Source organism: Crinia signifera, chromosome 5 (genome assembly GCF_055691185.1).
Source record: "Crinia signifera chromosome 5, ASM5569118v1, whole genome shotgun sequence".
In the NCBI taxonomy this organism is placed as follows: domain Eukaryota; kingdom Metazoa; phylum Chordata; class Amphibia; order Anura; family Myobatrachidae; genus Crinia; species Crinia signifera.
In genome coordinates, this window is record NC_139221.1 from 227,746,468 (window position 1) to 227,769,334 (window position 22,867).

Consider the following 22,867-nt stretch of genomic DNA (forward strand, 5'->3'; position numbering starts at 1 on the left):
CTGACCCTTATGTATCAAACTACAAAAATGTAAAGCTTTTTAGAGTTTGACCCCATTAATTTATTTTATATTCAAATTGTATAAACCTTTTAAACCCTATGGATGTTTAATTGCAGGAGAGAGATCTTTCAATCCCTTTCCCACAGCATTCATCCGGTGGCAGAAACTGTGCGCAGTACAGATTTTTAATACAGAGGAACCTTTTTAATTATATGTGAATGGGTTCTGCTGTATAGAATGCATGCCGGCATCAGACGGTCTAAAGCAGGGCTCGACAAACCCCGGGGGCCAGGTCGCCACGGCGACCAGATTCTGCTTCCTGGCGACCAGATTTTCTAAGGGAGGAAGCAGGGTACTTATGTAGTATCTGGGCTGCCGATTTCTAAATCGGGTCGGATCGGGAGATCGCATCGCATCGCATGCGACCATGCGATTCGATGCGATGCGATGCGATGCGATGACCCGATTTTTCCATAGGAATCAATGTTAAAATGGACTGAGTCCATTTTAACATGGAATTCAATGGGAAAAATGGGTCCTTTTCATACCCCTACTATCCAAGTGGGCATGGAGTTGGATATAAACCTGTGGCGAGCGTAGCGAGCCACCGAGCCCGAAGCGTGGCGAGCGAAGCGAACCCCGCGAGGGGACGAATACCGTCCCCTCGCGGGGCTCGCTTCGCTCGCCACGCTTCGGGCTCGGTGGCTCGCTACGCTCGCCACAGGTTTATATCCAACTCCATGCCCACTTGGATAGTAGGGGTATGAAAAGGACCCATTTTTCCATAGGAATCATTTTAACATTGATTCCTATGGAAAAATCGGGTCATCGCATCCGATATCGGATGCGATGCGATGCGATATCGCATCGCATCGCATCTGATTGTATGCCTTAACTTAAGGCATACAATCAAAAAATCGGCAGCCCAGATACTACATAAGTACCGGAAGCAGAATCTGGTCATCGCTGGGTGCACTTGCTCTAGCCATCAATCTACCCAGTGGTATGAGACAGAGCTAATTCCAATGTCCATCCCTAAAGAGCTGGTCTGCTGTGGCACCGGGAGCCAATCGCAGTTTGCGGTTCAGCAGCCAATCAGGAGCGGCAGCTCCTGATGGTCTGTCGGACCGCCGTGAGCTCTGGTCGAAATAGTTTCGAAATAGCCATGTAACTAATGTTGTAGCCTGCCCCAGTGTTTGCCCATCGTGCCTGCCGCGGACACAGGCTCCCCCAGTGCCGCGGACACAGGCTCCCCCAGTGCCGCGGACACAGGCTCCCCCAGTGCCGCGGACACAGGCTCCCCCAGTGCCGCGGACACAGGGTCCCCCAGTGCCGCGGACACAGGGTCCCCCAGTGCCGCGGACACAGGGTCCCCCAGTGCCGCGGACACAGGCTCCCCCAGTGCCGCGGACACAGGCTCCCCCAGTGCTGTAAAGTATTCCTGTATTTACATGGACACACAGAGCTCAGATAAGCCCAAGGTACTATGGCAGGGTATGGGCAGCGGATTTATCCCAGGATAGTGCTAGCAGTGATATGCCTGGCACTACTAGTCACATGCAGAGATAGTGGGCGATAGTTCCTGCATGCTCAGTATGTCATGCGCTACTACTGCAGGATAACCGGATAACTCCTGGCAACGAGTATGTAAGTAAGCTGAACATATGTGGTATTATATGTGATGGGCATTACAGCGTGTGGTGTAATAAGCATTACAGTGTTTGGTATATGTAATGGGCATTATGGCGTGTGGTATATTTAATGGGCATTATGGCGTGTGGTATATTTAATGGGCATTATGGCGTGTGGTATATTTAATGGGCATTATGGCGTGTGGTATATTTAATGGGCATTATGGCGTGTGTTGTCATAGGTATTACGGTGTGTGGCTTAATAGGTCATAGGTATTATAGCATGTAGTATAATACGTAATGGGTGTGACATGTGTAATAATAGGCATTACAGTGTAAATTTTCGGTGTACGGCTTTGGCACGCACTGTCCCGATTTTTAGTTTGTCTGGCTCCTACTTTTTCATCTTGGCTCCTAGTTTTCAAACAAATTTGTCAAGCCCTGGTCTAAAGCCATTTCAGGGGCAGGCAGTGGGCAGCTAGTGGGCTCAGTTTGGGAAAATTAGAGGTTTGAGAAAAGGCTAGGGTTCTCAGTCGGGATGCGGTCAATTTGCCGGCGGTCGGGATCCCGGTGTACAGAATCCCGACACTGGAATCCCGACCGCCGAAATCCTGAATCTTTCTCCCTCCGTGGGTGTCCACGACACCCATAGAGGGAGAATAAAATAGCATGCCGAGCGTAGCGAGGCACCGGGCCCGCTGCGTGGCGAGCGCAGCGAGCACGCAAGGGGGGGCGATCCACGTCCCCCCCCATGTCGGGATTTCGGCGGTCGGGATTCCAGTGTCGGGATTCCAGTGTCGGGATTCCGACCGCCGGGATCCCGACCGCCGGGATTTCGTATCGGATCCACCTCAGTCATATGGTGAATATTTCCTTGCCTCTGCAATGGGTGGCTTGAGATGTAGCATAGATTCTGCAAGATGCCTGGTGGTGGGTGCCTTGATCCGATGATGCATCCCAGGACCACAGCTGTCACTACTGCTTTTAAGAAAGCAGCAGTGACTGCAACTCTGACCTCACCTGAATGAGCCAGAAGAGTCTTTCACAATTTTTAATATATTTATGTATCGTAATAGGGATTGTAAATAATAGTGACAGTGCCACTGGTAGTAATATATAGGGATCTAAAGTCAAGTTGTTAGAACTAGTAAAATGCTTTTTTTTTTCTCTTTTCTTTTCTTTTTTAATAATAAAAGTTTGGTGATTCACACTGAGGTGGTAAGATGAAAAGCTTTGATGTACGCAATACTGTGTCATTACTGTTGTTGCTGCACATTTGAACACACACATTACACAGGCTGCAGCAAATTGAACAATTTTTGTTCCGTAAACCAGCAGTAAAATGTTATTTTAGTTGTGTCTCCTGCTGTTTGCTTCCGCTCACTACATGTTTCTCTCAGAAATATCTCCAGCAGATAACTATTGCCCTCCCACTGGGAAGACATAATGCATCAGGTGCAACTAATGTAATCAATGTTCTACAGATTGCAATCTATGTCCAAGCAGGTGCTGCCGCTACTTAGACCACATCTGCTAGCTGTCTGACTTGCACTTAGTACTTTGTAATGTTTTAATTGTCAGAGAACTGTGAACAAAACTAAATTCTTTAAATCACTGGTGAAGAACACTGTTTTCCAACATTCACCTCCGAATTCCACAGCTATTTTCCCAAGGCTCCATGGTTAGTCTAATAAGAGTCAGCAAAAACTGACCAAAACTGACATGAACTGCTTTGCCTTTCTCCTTTCAAAAAGCACTTTACAAAGAACAACATTCGTTGCTACAGCTCTTTCTGATACGTAAGGTAGCCAATAATAACAAAAACATATAAATCTGGAATGGAAACTCCGTAGGTCTACAGAAAGCATAGTCATGTAAAATGTGACTTATGGCAGTGGTTCCCAAACTGTGCGCTTAGGCTCCCTGGGGTGCCTCGGAGCACTTGTAGGGGTGCCTCGGTTTGGTTGTCTAGAACCAATTCAAATTATTTATGGTCAATGTAATATGCAAAATTAGTGCTTGTGGCTTCCAGTTTTTAAATATGTGGTTAAATAGAAGTGAATTCTGTCCCTCGCCCCATAACTGGACCTAAGTATGACATATAAGCACAACTTATTTAATTTAATATTGTTTTCGGAAATTCTCTGTAGCAAACTTTGCACCTAGGGGTGCCTTGACAAATATTCTGATAATCTAGCGTGCCGTGATGCAAAAAAGTTTGGGAACCACTGACTTATGGGGTGTGCACATGGTGCCATTGCCTTGCTATTCAATCGATCAATTCGATCTGTATCAGGCATGTCCAAACTGTGGCCCTCCAGCTGTTGTGAAACTACATATCCCAGCATGCTTTTCAATAGTTTTAGAATTCCATAATAGCAAAACTGTGGCAAGGCATGATGGGTTTCACAACAGCTGGAGGGCCATATTTTGAACATGCCTGATCTATATAGTCAATTCTGTACTATACTGGGGCATATTCATTGCCGTTTTGGCGAGCTATGACAGCGAGCAGTGCGTTAGCGTGCCGTCATAGCTCACGGTCTGAATTCAACTAACCCCCCTTCACTTGCTGTTCTCACCTTGTGGTTCTTTTCATTGAGGTGGAAATGGCGAGTGTGGTTGTCAGAATGGCAAGGCCCACCACCATATGCAGCTAGCGAACCTTGCCCTTCCGGGTAATCCTCGCCATCCTCTGTGGCAAGGATTTCCCTCGAACATTGCATGTGGCGAGCGGCCGGCAAGGGGGTTAGACAGAGAAGATGGCTTGTTTTTGTCAAGGATCAACGGCGGCATTGAAGACCGCCCACAGTCTTGCCTGCACAGTCTAGTTTTCTATTCGATTTAAATGCGACTGGGCTGCACATCAGGATCAAATCGATTTGTGCTTGATTTTCAATTCAGTTTTGCTTTATATAAGCAAACTTGAATCGAAAAAAAAGACCAAATGGAATTGCAGCTATTTTTCTCCAGGCTCTGTTGTTTCTTACAACAGCTAGAAATTGGGGCTGTCTCATGTTTTAAAGGGTTGAGCTATGAAGGATTAGCAGAGCAGTTCACAGTTTATGCCACTTACAGTAAGTTGTTTGTTACAGCGGGTGTGGGTTGTTAGGTCTACACCAACTAGGTCGACAAGCATTAGGTCAACACCACTAGTTCAACAGATGGCAAGGTCGACAGTTAAAAGGTCGATATGGGGTTTTTCACTGGTTTTTGACCCGAATGTCGACATGGACACAGTTTGAAGTGCACCGCATCCCCTCGCATCGCTCGTTTCACTTACATTGCTTCTGGCACGGTGCCTCGCTACGCTCGGCACACTATTTTATTCTCCGACCAAGCCCTAGTATATGGTAGGGCATGAAATACCGCCTGTTGGGACATGTTGGCTCAAAAAACTGTGAAAAACCCCATGTCGACCTGATGCTTGTGTCGACCTTGACCCATGTCGACCTAAATCCATGTCGACATTGGTGCCTGTCGACCTAGTGGTGTCAACCCAATGCTTGTTGGTGTAGACCTAATGACCGGATCCCGTTACAGCATCCAGTGGTTTCTGCTGCTGGAAATAGTCATGTAAAGCAGCGGTTCCCAAACTGTGTGCCACGGCTCCCTGGGAGCGCTGTGACAGGGGTGCCGCGGCACTGTTCCTGCAGCCTGTCAGCCAGCAGCCATGTGGATGTCCGCAGGAGGCAGTGGAGTGAGCGCAGCCAGTGTCCCTGCAGACTGTTAGCGAGCAGCTGCGGGGGGGAGTAAGTGCGGCCAGTGCCGTGGCCAGTGTCCCTGCAGTAGCATTTGTGTCTACAGGAGGGAGCGGTGGTTAGCGCCAGGAGGGAGCGGTGGAGTAAAGGCGGCCAGTGTCCCTGCAGCCGCATGGAGGGAGTGGGGGTGAGCACCTGGAGGGGTCGGGCAGTGAGCGGGACGAGTCGGAATGAGCCAGCAGCAATGAGCATGGGGCTGCTTATCTGTGACCTGAGTCAGCCGGTGACGGGGGGGGGGATTTGAGCAGTTACTTGTGACCGGCAGTGGCCCCGGGAGGAGGGGGTTGAGCATGGGGCTTACCTCTGTGCCTGTAGTTAGACAGTGGTGGCTTTATGCAGGTAATCTACAGGTAAATGAGTGTAACTGAGGTGCTGCATAGTTGGGAACTGAAAAGGGCGATTTTTTGCAACCACATGTGCACACGGCACGCTGTCCGTACAAAGACAGCCAGCGAAAAAATTGACACCCTGCGGCGATAACCATGCATTTTCTGGGATTTTTCCACAAAACGCAGGCATTCTCCAGACGTTGAGAGGGAGGGCTGCTGCCATCAGCAGTGGCCTCCTTCTCCTCACCGCCTTACCAGTGCTGAGTAAGTCTAGACTTACTCGCGTTTGCTAGAAGGGGGAAAATCATGCGATGGTGAGTTATTTTCCCCCTGTGTGCATGTTTGCAGCCATGCACAGGGGTAGGGGATTGAGCTCGGCGGGGTGGTGTTAACCTGAACACTCACAGCCCAGTGAGCAGGTCTGAATTGGGTTCTTGGTTCATGACCTTTTTTTTTTTTTTTTTTTTTTTTTAAATGGGTCCTGTCAATTGTTCTTTGAAAGTCGAATTTAAAAAATAAATGAAAATCCTTGGATTTATGTGTATTATTTTTACAATCACGTTAATAAAAAAAATTCCTTATCTAAAGACTGATAGCATTGTTTCAACCCATCTACTTTAAAAATAGGGACAGTTCGGTAATTTTTTGGGGTTAAGGGTGCCTTGAAAAAGTCATGGAGACCCAAAGGGTGCCTTGGACTGAAAAAGTTTGGGAACCGCTGATGTAAAGGATAGCCACAACACATTTATTTGTGTTTTCTAAACAAATGTTAGATAACACAGTTTATTTATCAATGTCAGTAGTATTTATCAATGTCTGGAGAGAGAGATATCATTTGGAGATAAAGTACTAGCCAAACTGCTTCTGTTTTACATTTTACAGGCTGTGTTTGAAAAATGACAGGAGTTGATTGGTTAATAATTTATCTGTCGCAATCTAATCTCTCTCCAAACTTGTAATCAATTCCCCTTTAACATTACTAATATATTATTTTTAAATCAGTTTGAAGATGAATTGTTTCTGGTACTTTAAGAAATGCATAACCTAATAATGTAATACTTGTAAGGAGGTAAGGAATTGATGCATGCATTTACTTAACGTTAAGCTGAATGTGTATTTACTTTATTCATTTACCTGCTGCTGCCTCATTACTTATTTCCTCTGTGACTGCTACTATGAAGCTGGCTTTATGAAAGGTCTGCATTAACCCAAATCAATATCCATTGCACAGGTTTGCAATATGTTAAGCTCCACTTGTACTATCCTGCCACCCATGGCCCCTCAGAAGATGGTGTTTGTTTTTCCACTCTGCTTGCCTAAATATATGAAGGGTTTCTGAGCATGGATGGCAGTATATCACAGCAATGACCACAGGCAGGAGTGGAATCACATTATGAGAACTGCCTTGTAAGAGCTTTTAATAATTTACCCTTTTCCAACACAAACCACTTGCAAAGCACTCAGAGATGCTAGGTATGCAAAGCCCTCCACAGCTTTAACCCCTTCCCTGCTACTACATGATAACAGGCGTGTATCAGTACTAAGGAATAGGTATGTTCTGCTACTATGCTGCACAGGAAATATCATCGCATTATGAGGGACTGGGTTGCAAGTGGAGGTGTTACTTTGAAAGAATGTTATGTCATTGGCAGGAGCTTTAGTGAGCAAAACCGCTCCCTTACTAATGTTTTACAGGCAGTCGTGTCTTAAGTGATGTGAGCATGTAGCGCTGAATGAAAAAGCAAATTGCTGTACAACAATGGGTGTGTTACTCATGAATTATGTAAAGCGGCAAGAGCAACCACTTCCAACATAAACCATCTGCAGGCTCCTCAGATTATTTAGCATAACTCATCTCACACCTGACCATGCACATCTGTGAGGTCAGCTGTACAGACAGCACAGACCATAGACGGCCGAGCAGTGGAGGAAGATATTATTGAATCCACTGAATCAATATATGGATGTGTAAACTTATCATCCGGAGGTTTTCATCCGTGAATAGTTCTGGTTGCGCTGTAATGTTATGCTGCAAATGTTCCTGGCATTTTTTTGCGTACATTCTCTTTATGAGACATTGTCATTGCTAATCACTGCGTAATAGTATGACGTGTTACTCTTCACCCCATTTTGCTGCATTTTTTTTTATCATAAGGGTCCTCCGTGATTAAAATACCCCCATTCAGTGTTGCCCAAGGGTTTGCTAAACATTGGATTGCGCTATAACCAAGCAAGGGAAAGGGTACTTGTGTAGTTTCATGGCGTCGTGCTTCTGTGTCCAGCTGCGGGGCTGCAAACTCAATGTCTACGTGGATAGTTCGTACCCCCACTTTCCATGTTGGCATGGAGTTGATTTTAGATAGCGTAGCGAGCCACCGAGCCCGCAGCGTGGGCAAGCGCAGCGAGCCCCGCAAGGGGACACAGACGCCTGGCGCCGTGAAAGTACACAAGTACCAGGGAAAGTGTTGTCATTAAGTGGAAAAAGGTAAAGGTTTTTAAGGAAGCCACAAACTAAAGGCACTCAACGGATCCTGGGATATTTTTTTCCCCTCGGTATAACCATAGATTACAGGTTTGTATCAGTTATTTGCAGATTTTTTCCATCCAATGTCTGGATCCGCACATCATAAGTGATTTGTAATTTTACTCGTCATATTTAAATAATGGGGGGTATTACTACTACCTGCCTCGCCCTTGTACTCTTATCTTGATAACAATCCTCCCACAGTAAAACAAACCCTTGCCGCAATAGTGAGAAACTAATGTGTACCACTCCCCAAAGCATAACCAGCCCTGGTTCTAAAAATACAGGAAACAAAATGTGTAGGGATCCCCCCTGTATTTTTCAAATACACACTAGGCTCCACTAGCATGGGAGTAATGCTGATGCCACGGGACAACGGATCTGGATGGCTCACAAACAATTTGTACTGTGGGTCGACACCAAGATGTTGACATGCACTACATTGACAAAAGGTCGGCATAGCAGTGGTAGACAGGAGTTTTTCACCGTCTTTCCCATTTTTTTTTTCTTTTCATCTTTTACCATCCACGATTGGGAAGGGTAAAGTGTGGCGCTGTGGTAGCAGAGTGATGTATCTGTCCCAAAGCATCGCAAGTGAAGCAGTAAACTAATTGGTGGTCCACATGCTCGGGAGTCAACATTGACTAAAAAAAAAAATTGGAACACGACCTTTGTAATGTATTGACTTATTCCATGGCTACATTTTGTCATTGTTGACCTAGTGCATGTCATTCCTTTGGTGTAGATCCATTGGCTGTCCACCTACACATTGTCGTATCATGGAAGAAAACAAAACAGGTGGTGGAGCGCCTATGGAGAGTATTCCTAGGAACAAGTGAGATACCCCAAACTGCATAGATCTGTGTTTAATCACTGTGTATCCCATCATAGGTTGTATACTTTTACTGCATTTTGAATACGCAATTGCTTTTAAGAAAATTAATTTTTAATAGTAAATAAAATATTTTATGATACCCAATTGGTCATATATATACTCTTTGTGTCAGCGCTCCACCACCTGTTTTGTTTTCTTTCATTTCCATTTTCTGGGGGCTGACCTCCCCACGGTGTGAGCAGCTTGCCAAACGACTCACCTTGAAGCATCTGTATATACTGTTCCACCTAGGTGGTCCAATATATATTTCTCTTGTTACATTGTCGTATCATGCCAACAAAAGCATTTATATATAGTCGATACAGGATGGGGATTCCCGGAGATCCATTCAATAAAGGAGTACAACCCTCCAGGGTACCCCAGGCCTCTGATGACGCCAGAGGCTCTCCTCTGTACCCCTGGTTGTTGGGTGTAGGGTTGGTAACTTGTTATTATGGCACCATTTTTACTGCTGGTGCCTGGCACATGCCACTGTTAGAAGGCAGCAGAGTAGATGCTAGATGGCAGAAGCTACTTGATGGCGGTAAAATTTGAAAATCCATGTAGCTGTGGCCTTTCTTCGAATGAGCCCCTCAGCCAATCTGCCTGAGAATGCATGCTGCAAATACAGGGGGTTATTCTGATTCACTCGGAAAGGCACAATCACTCTCTAATGGACAAAAACATATGCACTGCAGGTCGGGCTGATGTAACATGTGCAAAGAGAGTTAGATTTGGGTGTTTTATTGTTTCTGTGCAGGGTAAATGCTGGCTGCTTTATTTTTGCAATATAGATATCAGTTTGAAGTATAACCCCCACCCAAATGTAACTCTCTGCACAAGTTACATCTGCCCCACCTGCAGTGCACATGGTTTTGTCCATTAGAGAGTGATTATGCCTTTCCAGGTGAATCAGAATAACCCCCATAGTGGGAACCAATTGTGCTTATGTGGTTTTTATAGTGAAATAGGGATGATTGGTTTCAATAACTGGATGTGTGGAATTCAGTTGATTGAGCACTTTATTTTGGATGGAATATCACTTTAGACGTTAATCCTTCACAGATGCTTTAACATTTTTGCTCTTACCAGTATCATTGGATTATTTAGATGTCCTGGTATATGTTTTATCCTGATATTTTCCTAGTTCCCTGGACTGCATATACTGTATATGGGATCTGTGCTCTTTGTTAAACAGTCTTTTTAATGTAATTGAAATATATTCAGTACACTTGGGAGCCTATTTATCTGGTTTCTTGGCGGATTGCAAAAATAGATTGACAGTAATTGATTGGGCTTTTCTGTTGCTATCTGGGGTTGTATTCCATATAAAGATTTTTCCAAATTTGACATTTTTGCACTCAGTGAACATATCAACCCCATGTGTAGCTACACTGGTTCTTTAAAACCTGAAATAAACTAGCTGACATTAAAGAATGTTTAGGAATATTTATACAGTGGGTGATAATTTTTTCATAATAGGTTTCATTCAATTATAACTTATTGTATTACAATTAATTAATTACACTTTACGCCGCCATTAAAGAGATCTTTGCTTGCTTTTTAAACATATACTAATGCAGGCATGTCCAAAGTCAGGCCCGGGGGCCAAATGCGGTCTGCAGCCTCCAGCTGGAAGCGGGCAGAGCATCAGATGTGGGAAGCACAGGACACTAAAGGTGGAGCCCCGGCGAGCGCAATCATATATTACCCTACTCCACAATCACAGTGACAGCAATGTTTGGGGAGGGGGGCAGCAAAGGGGAAGCTTGCTCCCGTAACATGCAGAGTGGAGGAGGGTGGCAGCGGGAGCCCAAGCATCTCCTGTCCTTGCAGTGCCTGCTTTGCCTCTCCTTCCTCTGGCTCACACAAGGGGCTGGGAAAAATACATAGGGCGGTATTCAATGAGCCTGATTCGCCAGGTTTTTATGGCGAATTTGTGCTGTTTGGCGAATTTCTGTCAAAAACGGTGAATCACCCTATTCAATGACCACATGGCGAATACATTTCAAGGTTTTTTTCACCATGATTCACCGAGTAGCAATCGCTATCTTTTTATGGTGAAGTGGAATGTGAACTTTTAAAATAAAGTGTTCTGTTTTTTACATTTGGTGTAAAAAAATCAGGAATTTTATTCTGAGGAGGGGCATGCTATTTTTATGCATGTGCTGTAAGCACATGAATATATATTTAATTTTAAAAATATTTTTTTTATTATTATTTTTTTTTACACAGCAGCCAGCAGGGGGCGCCGGAGCCGAGCCGCTCATTACATATTCATATATTCACTGCACGATCATTACGATCGTGTGTAGTGAATATACGCTCCCCTGCTGGCACCCCCGGGGGGGCAGCCTGTGCTGCCTGGCACCCGGGGAGCCCACCTAACCCCCCACAAAGGTCTGGGCTAGGCAGAGAGACTACCATCTCTCTGCCTGGCACCGTCCTCAGGCTCCCTGCGGCAAACGCCGCAGGAGCTCATATTCGCCAGTCAGGGGCTCGCTGCCCCTGACTCGTTGAATACCGGAGCCCGCCGGCTCCGGAACGTGGCGAATGTGCAGCGAATCCAAAAAAGGATTCGCTGCACCTCGCAGGTATTCACATTGAATACCGCCCATAGAAGGGAGGGGGCAGAGTGGGGGACATGCAGTGAATGGAGGCAGTGATGGCCATTGAGAGTAGGGGGAGTAGGGGCAGGCTGGGGGACATACAGTGAATGGGGGCAGAGTGGTGTACATAGTGAATGGGGGTCATACAGTGAATGGGAGTCATACAGTGAAGGAGGGTCAGGCTTGGGGACATACAATGAATGGAGGCACTTATGGACATTAAGAGAAGGGGGCAGGCTGGAGGACAGAGTGAATGGGTGCAGAGTGGGGAACATACAGTGAAGGAGGGGCAGGCTGGGGAACATGCAGTAAATGGGGGCAGGCTGGGGGAAATAAAGTGAAGGGGCAGGCCGGGGGACATAGAGTGAATGGGGGCAGAGTGGGGGACCATTCTGATGTGATTAATGATTCAAAGAATGTCAGGCTGAATTGTCGGCCCCCACACATTTACACTTCAAACTTTTTGTTATTCTGTACTGGTTTAAATGTAAAAAAATATATATATAATTTTTGTTTTAAAGGAGTTGCTTTAAGTATACACTTTATGAAACTGGGAACTTATTACATTGTGACCTATGTAGTAAGTAGGAGAGCACACGGTAGGAGAGTACATTTTACCCAGAAATCTTTTCTCTATCCTGGCTCTTTTTCCTCAATCCCATATTGCATTAGAGCAAAAAAGTATCAATTGTTTCAGAAGTGAGAAAATTGGAGCTTTAAAGCCCACAAATAACTCACAGTGGTGACAGTACTCTTTAAATCCACTCCACTTTGTAGCTGCAATGGGCCACCATGTAGATACTGACCAGTTAGCACCATGGTGGCAAAGGGGTTAGGGTGTGTCTTTGGTTATGACCAAGCTGCTGTTAGTGTGGCATTTGTTCACCTTGTATTGATGGGGCTTAAGTTCAACTCAGAACGATTTAAACAGTTAGATTGGGGTGGATAAGTCAGAGAATCTTGGGGGGGGGGGGGTTATATTCCACCAGCACACTGAAACAAGTCTGCAATGAGCTTTGAATACTACATGATAGAAATACGGAAATCGCCATTTGCACATATTGGGCAAAGATATGACTTAGCCACCAGGCTGTATCAAGGCATTAGTTTGTGGTGGCCCCTATAGCTATGCAATAACATCCCCCACTCTGGTTAGCTTAATCAAATATATGTGGTATCACAACTGATATAATAAGCTCCACCTGTGCATCTTTTAAAATGTGTCTGTTTTGCCTGACCTACATGGTCTGAAAAAATGCCTGACCGGGTCATACACTGTGCGATCTCTCACAATGTATGTCACCTGATATCGGCGCTCTGCCCACAGGAAGGAGTCCTTTCCCCATTGTCAAAATGACATGCTGGATGATCGTTTTGTATTGGATGTCCGCATACACACTGCATTTACCGTGTCAATCTGCTGATCTTGGGCAGATGGACCAAATAATCATAGCATGTATGCCCATGTATGTAACTACACCTGTGCCACCAACTAGGAGATCTGTAAAACCTTGCACATGGTTAGGTGCTCCTGAGGACAAGTGGGGGGTAACAGGAACTCGCAGGAGAGTGTTGGATGATGATCTCTTGTAGCAGTGTGTCACTTAAATGCTTTTCTCCTAACTGTTGAACTACTGTGTAACTATTACTATACTGTTCTATAAATTCTTGACATAAACACACACAAAACACTAGCTGAGCAGTCAAACAATGTAATGTAGACTTTTTAAGTCATGTGATCAAGATTTGGAATAAACATCCACTATTCTCTTATTGCAGGGGTCCTCAAACTCAGTCCTTAGGACCCCACAGCTCACCCGGCAGGGGCACAGGTGCATTCATTACTCATTGACAGATTTTCAAAGATCAACAGGTGGCGGTAATTATTTCACTTGTGATTCTAGTGAGGAGACTTGCAAAACATGCACTGTGTTGGTTCCTGTGGACCAAGTTTGAGAACCTGTCTTATTGCAAAGATAGTAATTTCTTTGTAAGCATCTCATTAAAGAACAGCACTTATGTCCAGTAAAGACAGTTAGTGCAGTGATGGTGTGAATGTTTTACCATATAATTATACAGTTTAAAGGGGCCTACACACACAGGGACGATGCTGAGCATTCTGAGCAATGCTAGAATGCTCAGCACACAGTGTGCCAGCAGTGTGTAGGCCCCATAAGAAACAGCACTTCTGATAACTCATACGTACTGTAATAGCTAGAATTATTGTTAATCTGCTAATTATATTATTTCAGTGCCCTTGGTTTCATGCCCTACATAAAGGGAAAGTATTTTTAGGAATAAGCTGTCAACAGTCTGAACCAGTGGTCTTCAACCGTCAAGTTAGCAGATTGTGTTTTGAGGATATCTGTCTGTGGAACCTGCTTGTGTTTTAGGTCTTGAAGTACGACAAAGTAAGCCTGAGGCAGACGAATATGCAATCTCCTGTAATAGATGGTATTATCCGCTATTAAACTTCATGTATCAAGTCCTCCTAAATCCCACTGAAATATAATCTTATAGCATATAGCAAATGAGCATCCCTTTTCTGATTCCTGGAGCTTACGCACAAGTAGCACTCGAGTCTAAGAGAAATGATTTCAACATTAATCAAAGTAACCCTGTAGCTTTCTTCTCTAGTAGTATTGAGGTTACTCCATGATGTTAAATGCTTCTCTCGGCACACAGTGTGTTAATGTGGGAATGGGCCAGCAGAGCGCACAGTGGTACAGGCTGTTCTTTTTTTGTGCCAGGCAAGATGCCCTGATCTGTGTATCTGAACATACTTTGTCTCTAAATAATGAATTGAAGTATATCTATCTTGCCAAGTGGTGTTATGTATGTACAAGAGTAGCCGGTCAGATCCCATCTCCGCTGTCATTGTGTTGTAGAAACTTTATTTTGAGCTGTTTAATGTCTTACGCTGAAATGCAATATAAAATCCTACACAGGGCATACTACACCCCGAAGATGTCTGATAATTATAATTGTTCAAATGTTCATCACCAGATGCTGAGATCACCCACGATCTGTGGTCCTGTACGATTGTGCAGCTCTTTTGGGACGAAGTGCAGTCATATATCACCAATATGCTACATATTTCTTTTAAGATTACCATGCCTTGGGCCCTGTGGAACTATTACCTACCTTCTCTCACCCCCAAACTAACCCCTGGAACGCGCCTTATCTTAGCCAGGATAGCGACTGCGGCAAAGAAAACTATACTGTCACAATGGATACACCCTGACCATATATCACTGACACTTTTTCTACCTAGATTGATTTACATGTACCAAATGGACTGGGTGGAATGTGCGCTCGATGTAGAATCCCGGGCTTCCAAATTCTTTGATATATGGCTGCCATATATACTTACACTGACCATCACAGACTGAGACAGCAACTAGGACAACATGCAGGGAGGTCAACATGACTGTAGGTCAAAATGGGCTAGGTCGACAGGGTCATTAGGTGAACAAGCATTACGTCGACATGGAGAAGGACGACAGTCAAAAGGTCGACATGAGGTTTCTCACCTTTTTTGTCCTGAATGTTGACAGTCGACATGGACACTAAAACGTGGCGAGTGCAGCGAGCCATGCTACGCTTGGCAACATGGGGTGAAAACCTCATGTTGACCTTTTGACTGTCGACCTTTCCCTTGTCGACCTACTTGCATGTAGACCTTCAGTCATGTCGATCCTGCCCCCCCCTTTCCCAGGTATACTGGTGACATGCATTTTCTCCTATTCAAATGTTACTATAATCACTGTTTTTGACTGCAATGCATTTGATGCCATATAGATGAAGGGGTGGTGTGGTATGGTGGTCTGACCGCAATAGACTAATGTCAGTGGGAGGTCATCTGGCACTCAGATGAAGCAGGATTGTACCATTAAATATTTTACAGTTACAATCTTTGGGGAGAATAAGCATTGATACACACAAGGGCATAGACAAATATGGTCAGAGATTCTTGGTGGGCTGTTTGATATAGTCACACAGAGATCAGGAGGATGTAAATTGATTAAAGACCACATGTGAGGTTATACACAGATGGAGTGTGTGTCTTCTTTGCTCGGCGCCCGCCAGATCCTCTCCTCTGGTGACCGCCGGCGATAGAGACTGGGACGCGCATGCGTCTCACACGCACGCACGTCCCAGTCTCTCGATGGTGGAGCTATGGGTCCCTGCCCGTTAGGGGGGGATGGAGGGGCACCGGGGGAGGCGGCGGGGACCCTGGGACAAGGTCCGTTGCCACGGGGGGCGCCTGCATCTCGTGTGCTTGCCCCTGGCGGGAGCCGGTTTCTGGCGGGGGCTGGCAATAGAATCGCCAGCCCCTGCAAAGATTAGACAAGCTCCATTTGTATGGAGAGTATGTACTTGAGAAGGATAGCTTATGAAGGTTATGTGGTGGTTCTAGAATCTGGTCAGCTTGCCTGAAGAGGGTTTCTAAGGCAATGCTTGCAGGTTTGAAGACTGGAGGAGAGTCGTATTGTGCGTGGGAGGGGTTTCCGCAGAGTGGGTGCAGCTCAAAGAAAGTACTGCAATCGTGAATAGGAGTGAGTAATAAGTGTGGATGAGAAATGGAGATCTTGTGCAGAGCGGAGAGGTAGAGTTGGGTGATATTTTGTAATAAGAAAAAAAGAGATGATTGTTTAGTCTGGTCAATAGCCTTTTGTGTAAGAGAGTATTTTGTGTTAAATACGGTAGAAAACATGTAACCAATTGAAGACTGACACAGCGGGTCAGGAGGTGAGGAACATTTAGCGAGGAGGATTAGTCTTTTAGCTTCATTCCGAATCTATTGTAGTGGGAAGTCTGTTCTTGGTAAGACTATATAATCTTTTGGACATCTTGCCACTATTTGGTTTAGAGCATGGGTCTTCAAACTGTGGCCCCCCAGATGTTATGAAACTACAAATCCCAGCATGCCTTGCCACAGTTTTAACACTCCCTTATAGCAAAACTGTGGCAAGGCATGCTGGGATTTGTAGATTCACAACATCTGGAGGGCCACAGTTGAAGACCCATGGTTTACAGTATGCCCACCAATTATATACAATGGGATTCTCTTAGAGCATTTTCTGCAGTAGCGACCAAAGGTTCCTTAAAAAGATTGTTTAAATTTTACCATAAAATGGAATGGTGTACTGAGATATTACTGATGTAAATTATAATTGTACCGGACCGGTTTATCAATTCACAAATAATGGATAATGCAACATCTATTTTTATCTGTTAACATTGTTTTTCAGTAAATGTATGTTTAGTACATTGTGTAACGTGACTTCATAGGTTTTGTATTAAATCTGTAGTGCTGTAATGTCTTGTAATATTACCAACCACATCTATATGTGCATGCAAAGTACCTGCACCAAACTCTAAAATGCTTTAAGGGAGTTTTTCTTCTTTTTTTAATTTTTTATTAATCTTTATTAGGTCTCATGTCTGGCACGTTGTTTTGTATTCTTCCTCGTGCTTCAGGCACGATTTGTGGAATTCCACTAGTTCTACCAGCAAACTAATATGATTTGTATGGGTATTGCACAAATTTCAATCTAAAGCCCATTTTGAGCTTAAAATGAGATCTAGAGATAAAGCCCCTGACAGACCAAATGAAGTAAGGACATGAAATATGCGTGTTAACCCACTTTTCCAGTTAGTACGTATGTGCTATTATATAATGAGTGCTTTCCCCGCATGGCATCATCAGGTGAGCTTTCCCACTGGGCATCATGCCCACTAAAATACATCTAGAAATGTAGGGAAGCAGCTGCAGAATACCCCAGCCAGTGAGTCCTATAATTGACATTTTTCTGCTGTTCCGTCTCAGTGCAGACCTAAGAACAAAGCACATTTGTTATACACATTTGGTCATGTTGCACTGAGCAGTTAAATGACACACATCACAACATTGGCCTAATATCTGGCACCTGATGCTGGCTTAGATGCACCTATCTTGCATATATTTTATTTGCTTAGCTACTGGACACATGAAATAGAACAAATCTGTACAAAAGAACAGCTATTCATTTTTAACGCAGTCTCTAAGGACACTCCAGTGACACAGTTGCATATTTATTGTACACCGTATACTGCAGGATATAAATACTAAATTAAACCAGAACCATCACACAGTAAAAAGGAAAAAATAGAAATGTCCAGCTGGCAGAGTGTTGGGGTGGGGGGGGGGGGGGTGGGGGGGGGCTGCGTCAGAGCAGCTCAGAAAAGAAATGGCCAAACGACATTGGTTATTTTGTGCAATTTATTTCCTAAACTGTCAGTAATTGCTATTACTGTGGAATGTACAATTTCAGTATTGTCTTGGAAATACTGAAAATGGCTCAAGTAAGAGATGTATCGGATTATCATACCTTTTCTTGCCTCCTGTGTGGGGGCTGTCAAGTAATTACTCATATTATATTAGTTTGCTTTACACAGCCCCTTTGAGTTTGTCTCGCTCGAAACATTGGAGGATGAGATGACACTCGTGCTGGCATTCTTCCAGGAGGATCAATTGTCCTCACTCATCTGATGGCAGGGAAGTGGAACGGGGAGGTCTCATAGCGGAAGGATGCAGGGACCTTCTGGTGCCAAAAAAAAGGGAATAATTGGTGGACATCGCTATTGGTGCTTGTAAAACTATATAAGCTTAAAGTCTGAGTCCGCTGTAAATAAAACAATAAGACCTTTTTTAAAAAAAAATATATATATATATGAAATACAGAGATTGGGATGGGGGAATCTTTGGTCCTTCAGTTGTTGAACTACACATCCCAACATGCCCTGCTACAGTTTTGCTATGTGGCCATAAAAGTTGCAGGGCATGATGGGATGTGTAGTTCATCAACAGCTGGCGGGCCAAAGGTTCTCAATCCCTGAAACCTTTCAGTATGAAAATGCATATCTATATACAGACTGATTTTAAATAGCAGTTTTTATAAGTGCAATCGACCAACATCATTCTGAAAAAGACCCAAAGTTCAAGAAACAGTCAGCTCTAATAATAACCACTCAATCTCACAGTGAAATGCTTACTCTGAGAGGTTATTATTAGAGCTGACTAGTTATTGAACTTTGGGAGTTTTCAAAACTTAATTGTTCGATTTTCTTAGTTTTTTTAGTTAAACGCTACAAAAAAAACAAAACCTGCTGTACGACCACTTTGACCGTCCCAGGCCACTCTACCGTCCCAGGCAGTACTTACTGTCTTCCAAGCATACTGAACCCTGGCCGTTTTGATCCAGGTTACTGACCTTTTCATATCGATTCTGCAAACTGTATCTCTGATCTTTACTTTGGGCACCTTTACTCAGTTGACCTACTGACTAGCGTTTACTTGCGGCTTTGCTCGTATGGGTGTCTGTTACTGCTCAACTAAACTACCTCCTGTGTGTGACGGCTGATTTTTCCTTTACTGCTCATCTCCCTGATGTCACCTCAAGATAATACATACCTCATTTTCTTTCTAGGTCACCAAGCTATGGAGTGAATTTTATTAAAGCTTCTAAAAATGAAAAGGGGATGTTGCCCATAGCAACCAATTCGATCCTGTCCATCATTTTCTAGGATGCAAAAGAGAAATGAGAGACATAATCTGGTTGCTTGTTGTGGGCAACATCCCCTCTTTTTATTTTCAGAAACTTTAGTCGATTTACCAGTCTATGTATAGGTTACTATGAGGAGGTTTTACTGATGTACTTATTTAGTGCTGGTACCTCTGATCCAGTTACTGATTCTTGTGTGGCCACCAGACACTGTTTTTTTTGTGAATATAAGAACATAGTGAATGATTTGAGAATACCACTACACACCCAGCTAACCCCTCAGTGGTTTTTTTATGTATTTGTTAATTTTTAACACACCTCATCGATTTTTAAATGATGTAGCAGGGGACAGGAGGGGTGTCTATCCAGCACCTGTATTACATACATGACAACATGCTGGATTGATCCCCAAGAATAGCCAGCGATGATTCCCTCCTGCCTTGTGGCACTCGGAAATCTGGACAAATTACACAGTTAAGCCCGCCTCCCAGCCAATAGGAGTCTGGGAGATGGAGTTAACACTGTAATGGTTTATGCAGGATTACCGGGCACAGTGCAGTCAGTGCTAGCGATCCCCAGGGAGGGGAGTATACAATGGGACCGGCAGTGCAGCTGGCCCCGGAACATTTCCTGGCATACTACTCAAGGGTTTAAAGCAATAATGATCTGGAATGAAAAATTGTGCAGCCTATGAAAGTGTGTGCCTTCCTTACTCCATTATTTAATGTGAATATTCTTACCATGCAATGTAGTGCTTAAGTAGGAGCATGATGTAATAGGACCAGTTCCAGATCTCTGTGCAAATGTTGCACCATCACAGGTACTGTCATATTTCCTGCACATTCCAGCACCTGCCTCTGTTTTGTAGTGCTCTAAGTTTGCCTATGCATTTCCCCTCTATCTAGATAAGATGGAAGGACTTGCTTCTCCTATAATCAGTGCAATATTGCTGCTCTGTCTGAGGCACACACATGGGCAGATGACCTCAAAATCAACGTATCACATCCTGCAGTTGTACACATTTGTAAATGACAACCAGTGTGCTAAAATATATGTTTTTGTTTTTTAACACAGGATTGGCAAAGGATTTCAGGGAGTGATGAAAAGATGGGGATTTAAAGGCCAGCCAGCATCCCATGGACAGACTAAAACACATCGTAGGCCAGGAGCTATTGCTGGTGGGGTAAGTCACTGAACACTGAATTTTACCTATTTACATAGGGTTTACACAATATTTTTTGTCATGGGAATTAATGGAAAGCAAATGCAGTTACTGGTAACTTATATGGTCTATCTTTGACATGAGTTTAGCATTAATCAAACTGCTGCCTGTAATAGTTCTCTTTGCCGCAGTGTGATGTGCACACTGTCTACACCAGACATGGCCAAACTGTGGCCTTCCAGCTGATACCTCTATGGTCCCACACACACAATATAGGTATGCCGCATTTCATTTTAATCAGAAAAAAAACTGTTTGCGTGTCTTAATTGCATAGACATGCAAATAAGAAGCATTTTTGGTAAAAAAGAAAACTCCATGTACACCTGTTCGTTATGCTGGGCATACATGCTACAGTTATCTGCCCAAGACTCTTAGTAACGGAAAATACAGTATACAAAATTCAAAATATTTGGTGGGTTAGCGGTGTCCTCTTTACATCTAGATGACCTGTTCCTAATTATGCTGAAACCTGTAAATAAGAAATTTGACGTTCTCTTGAAAATAGGACCCAGCTCGAGTGTTCCCAGGAACAAAAATGCCCGGGCCTTTGGGGAACTTTTACAGGACATCTCATGCCCTCAAGGTTTGTATTTTCTTTTTGAAAGTTCTTGGGCATTGCCCACACAGATCTGTACTATATAGTCAAAATTGCATGCATGTCTCATCGCATGGGGATCAAATAGCACGGCCGTCGACCTTGTGTACACAGCATAAGTTTTAATGATGGTCTCTGCCTTCACTCTAGTAACTAGATACATTTGAATTCTATTATCCAGGTGTGGAGAGTGAATACAACACACAATATCCTATATGTGCATGGCTCTGTCCCAGGACATACCAATTGTTTAGTTAAGGTAAGATTTACTTCCTTCTCTTGCACAATCCTTTTCAAAAGTCATTAATAATTGCATGTTTGTACTCACACAAGCAGTGAGCTCTATAACCGTTGTAGTGTTTAGGGCCTCTAGAGCACCAGAAATGTTTTACACATGATGCAGTATGCATCCTGCAGCTCAGGAGAAAAGGAAGTTTACAGATTACAGAAGTTGCACAATTGTGCAAAGTACAATACTTTGCCTTGATCAAATTAATTTTTATTTTTTTATAAATGTATTATGTAAAGCTTAAATCAATTGTAAATAGTTCTCTTTTCAGTAATTTCCGGTAACATGGCATCTTATTTTTGATTTAGGGCTGTATTCAATGAGAAATATTCTCCGTGCATGGCGAGAGATTTTTTCTGGCTGCCCCAGAACATACTGTATGTGGAGGACAGGAGGGCTCCCCGGGACCCATGCAGCACAAGCTGCCCCCCCCCCCTAATAGCCAGCGGTGGACCCAGTATTCACTGCACCTGATTGTGCATATGTAATGATCGGGTGCAGTGAATATATGAATATCTAATGAGCGGCTCGAGAGCTCCGGCCCCCTGCTGGCTGCTCTGTGTAAAAAATTTTTATTTTTTTTAAATACTTTTTTTTTAAATTAAATATATATTCATGTGCTATAAGCACATGAATAAAAATAGCATACCCCTTCACAGAAAAAAAATTCCTGATTTTTTTTGACACCAAAATTAAAAAAAAAAACCTTTTAGTTTAAAAGTTCACATTCCAGTTCTCCATGAAAAGATGGAGAATTGCTACACAGAGAGACACGGCGAAAATCACTTAGAAAGATGGCGAAAATATCACATTGAATAGGGTGGTTCACTTTTGGAGAGCAAAATGCTCCTTCCAACGCGAAAATAGCACAAACTCGCCATAAAACACGGCAAATTTTTCTCATTGAATATGTACTCAATGTTAAACACATTTTGTAAGAAATACTGTAGTGCCATTTGTTTGCCAATCTCTGTTCGTATAGAGAATAAAGCTATGTTTAAACCTTTGATGTCCAAGACTCACTCAAACACTAGCTCTGGCATTAGTGGATGGAGCTACAGTAGATGGCTTGGTGAAGCTCCACCTCATTCAGGTTGGTAGTAATATGAATGGGAGGCAGAATGTGAAGTAGTCTGGAGCCTTACTGCCTGGAGGAACTGCATTAGTCTCTGGAGCAAAGTATCCAATTCAATTAAACTGATAGCACAGGCCGAATTAGTCCGGTGAGTACAGAACACACTGGAGATACAGAAGGCAGGTAGATGACTTAGCAAGTATACAGTAGTACACTGCTGAGACTGGTTAATAGGGTCTTGTACACAGTCAGGGATGGATAATGAAATCTGAGTGTGAATTGACTGCGTTATCTGGATAAAACCAGACAAATCAGATCATGTGTGCAGGTGTTGGTTGGTTAAGTGATATCGGCCAATAATCAGATTTGCTTTCATCTCCGAATCAGGCCCTGTGCCTTCGTGTTGTTGTT

At 43.8% G+C, this 22,867-nt stretch overlaps 1 protein-coding gene across 2 annotated transcripts in view; it reads left to right on the forward strand.

Moving 5' to 3' along the window:
• MRPL3 (mitochondrial ribosomal protein L3) overlaps positions 1-22,867 on the forward strand; it is a 109,534-nt gene that overhangs the window by 54,243 nt on the left and 32,424 nt on the right. For both annotated transcript variants that reach the window (XM_083188601.1, XM_083188602.1), the window contains exons 7-9: positions 20,350-20,458; positions 21,003-21,080; positions 21,274-21,351. In XM_083188601.1, coding sequence (XP_083044727.1) covers positions 20,350-20,458; positions 21,003-21,080; positions 21,274-21,351 — 265 coding nt within the window. The remainder of the gene's footprint in view (positions 1-20,349; positions 20,459-21,002; positions 21,081-21,273; positions 21,352-22,867) is intronic.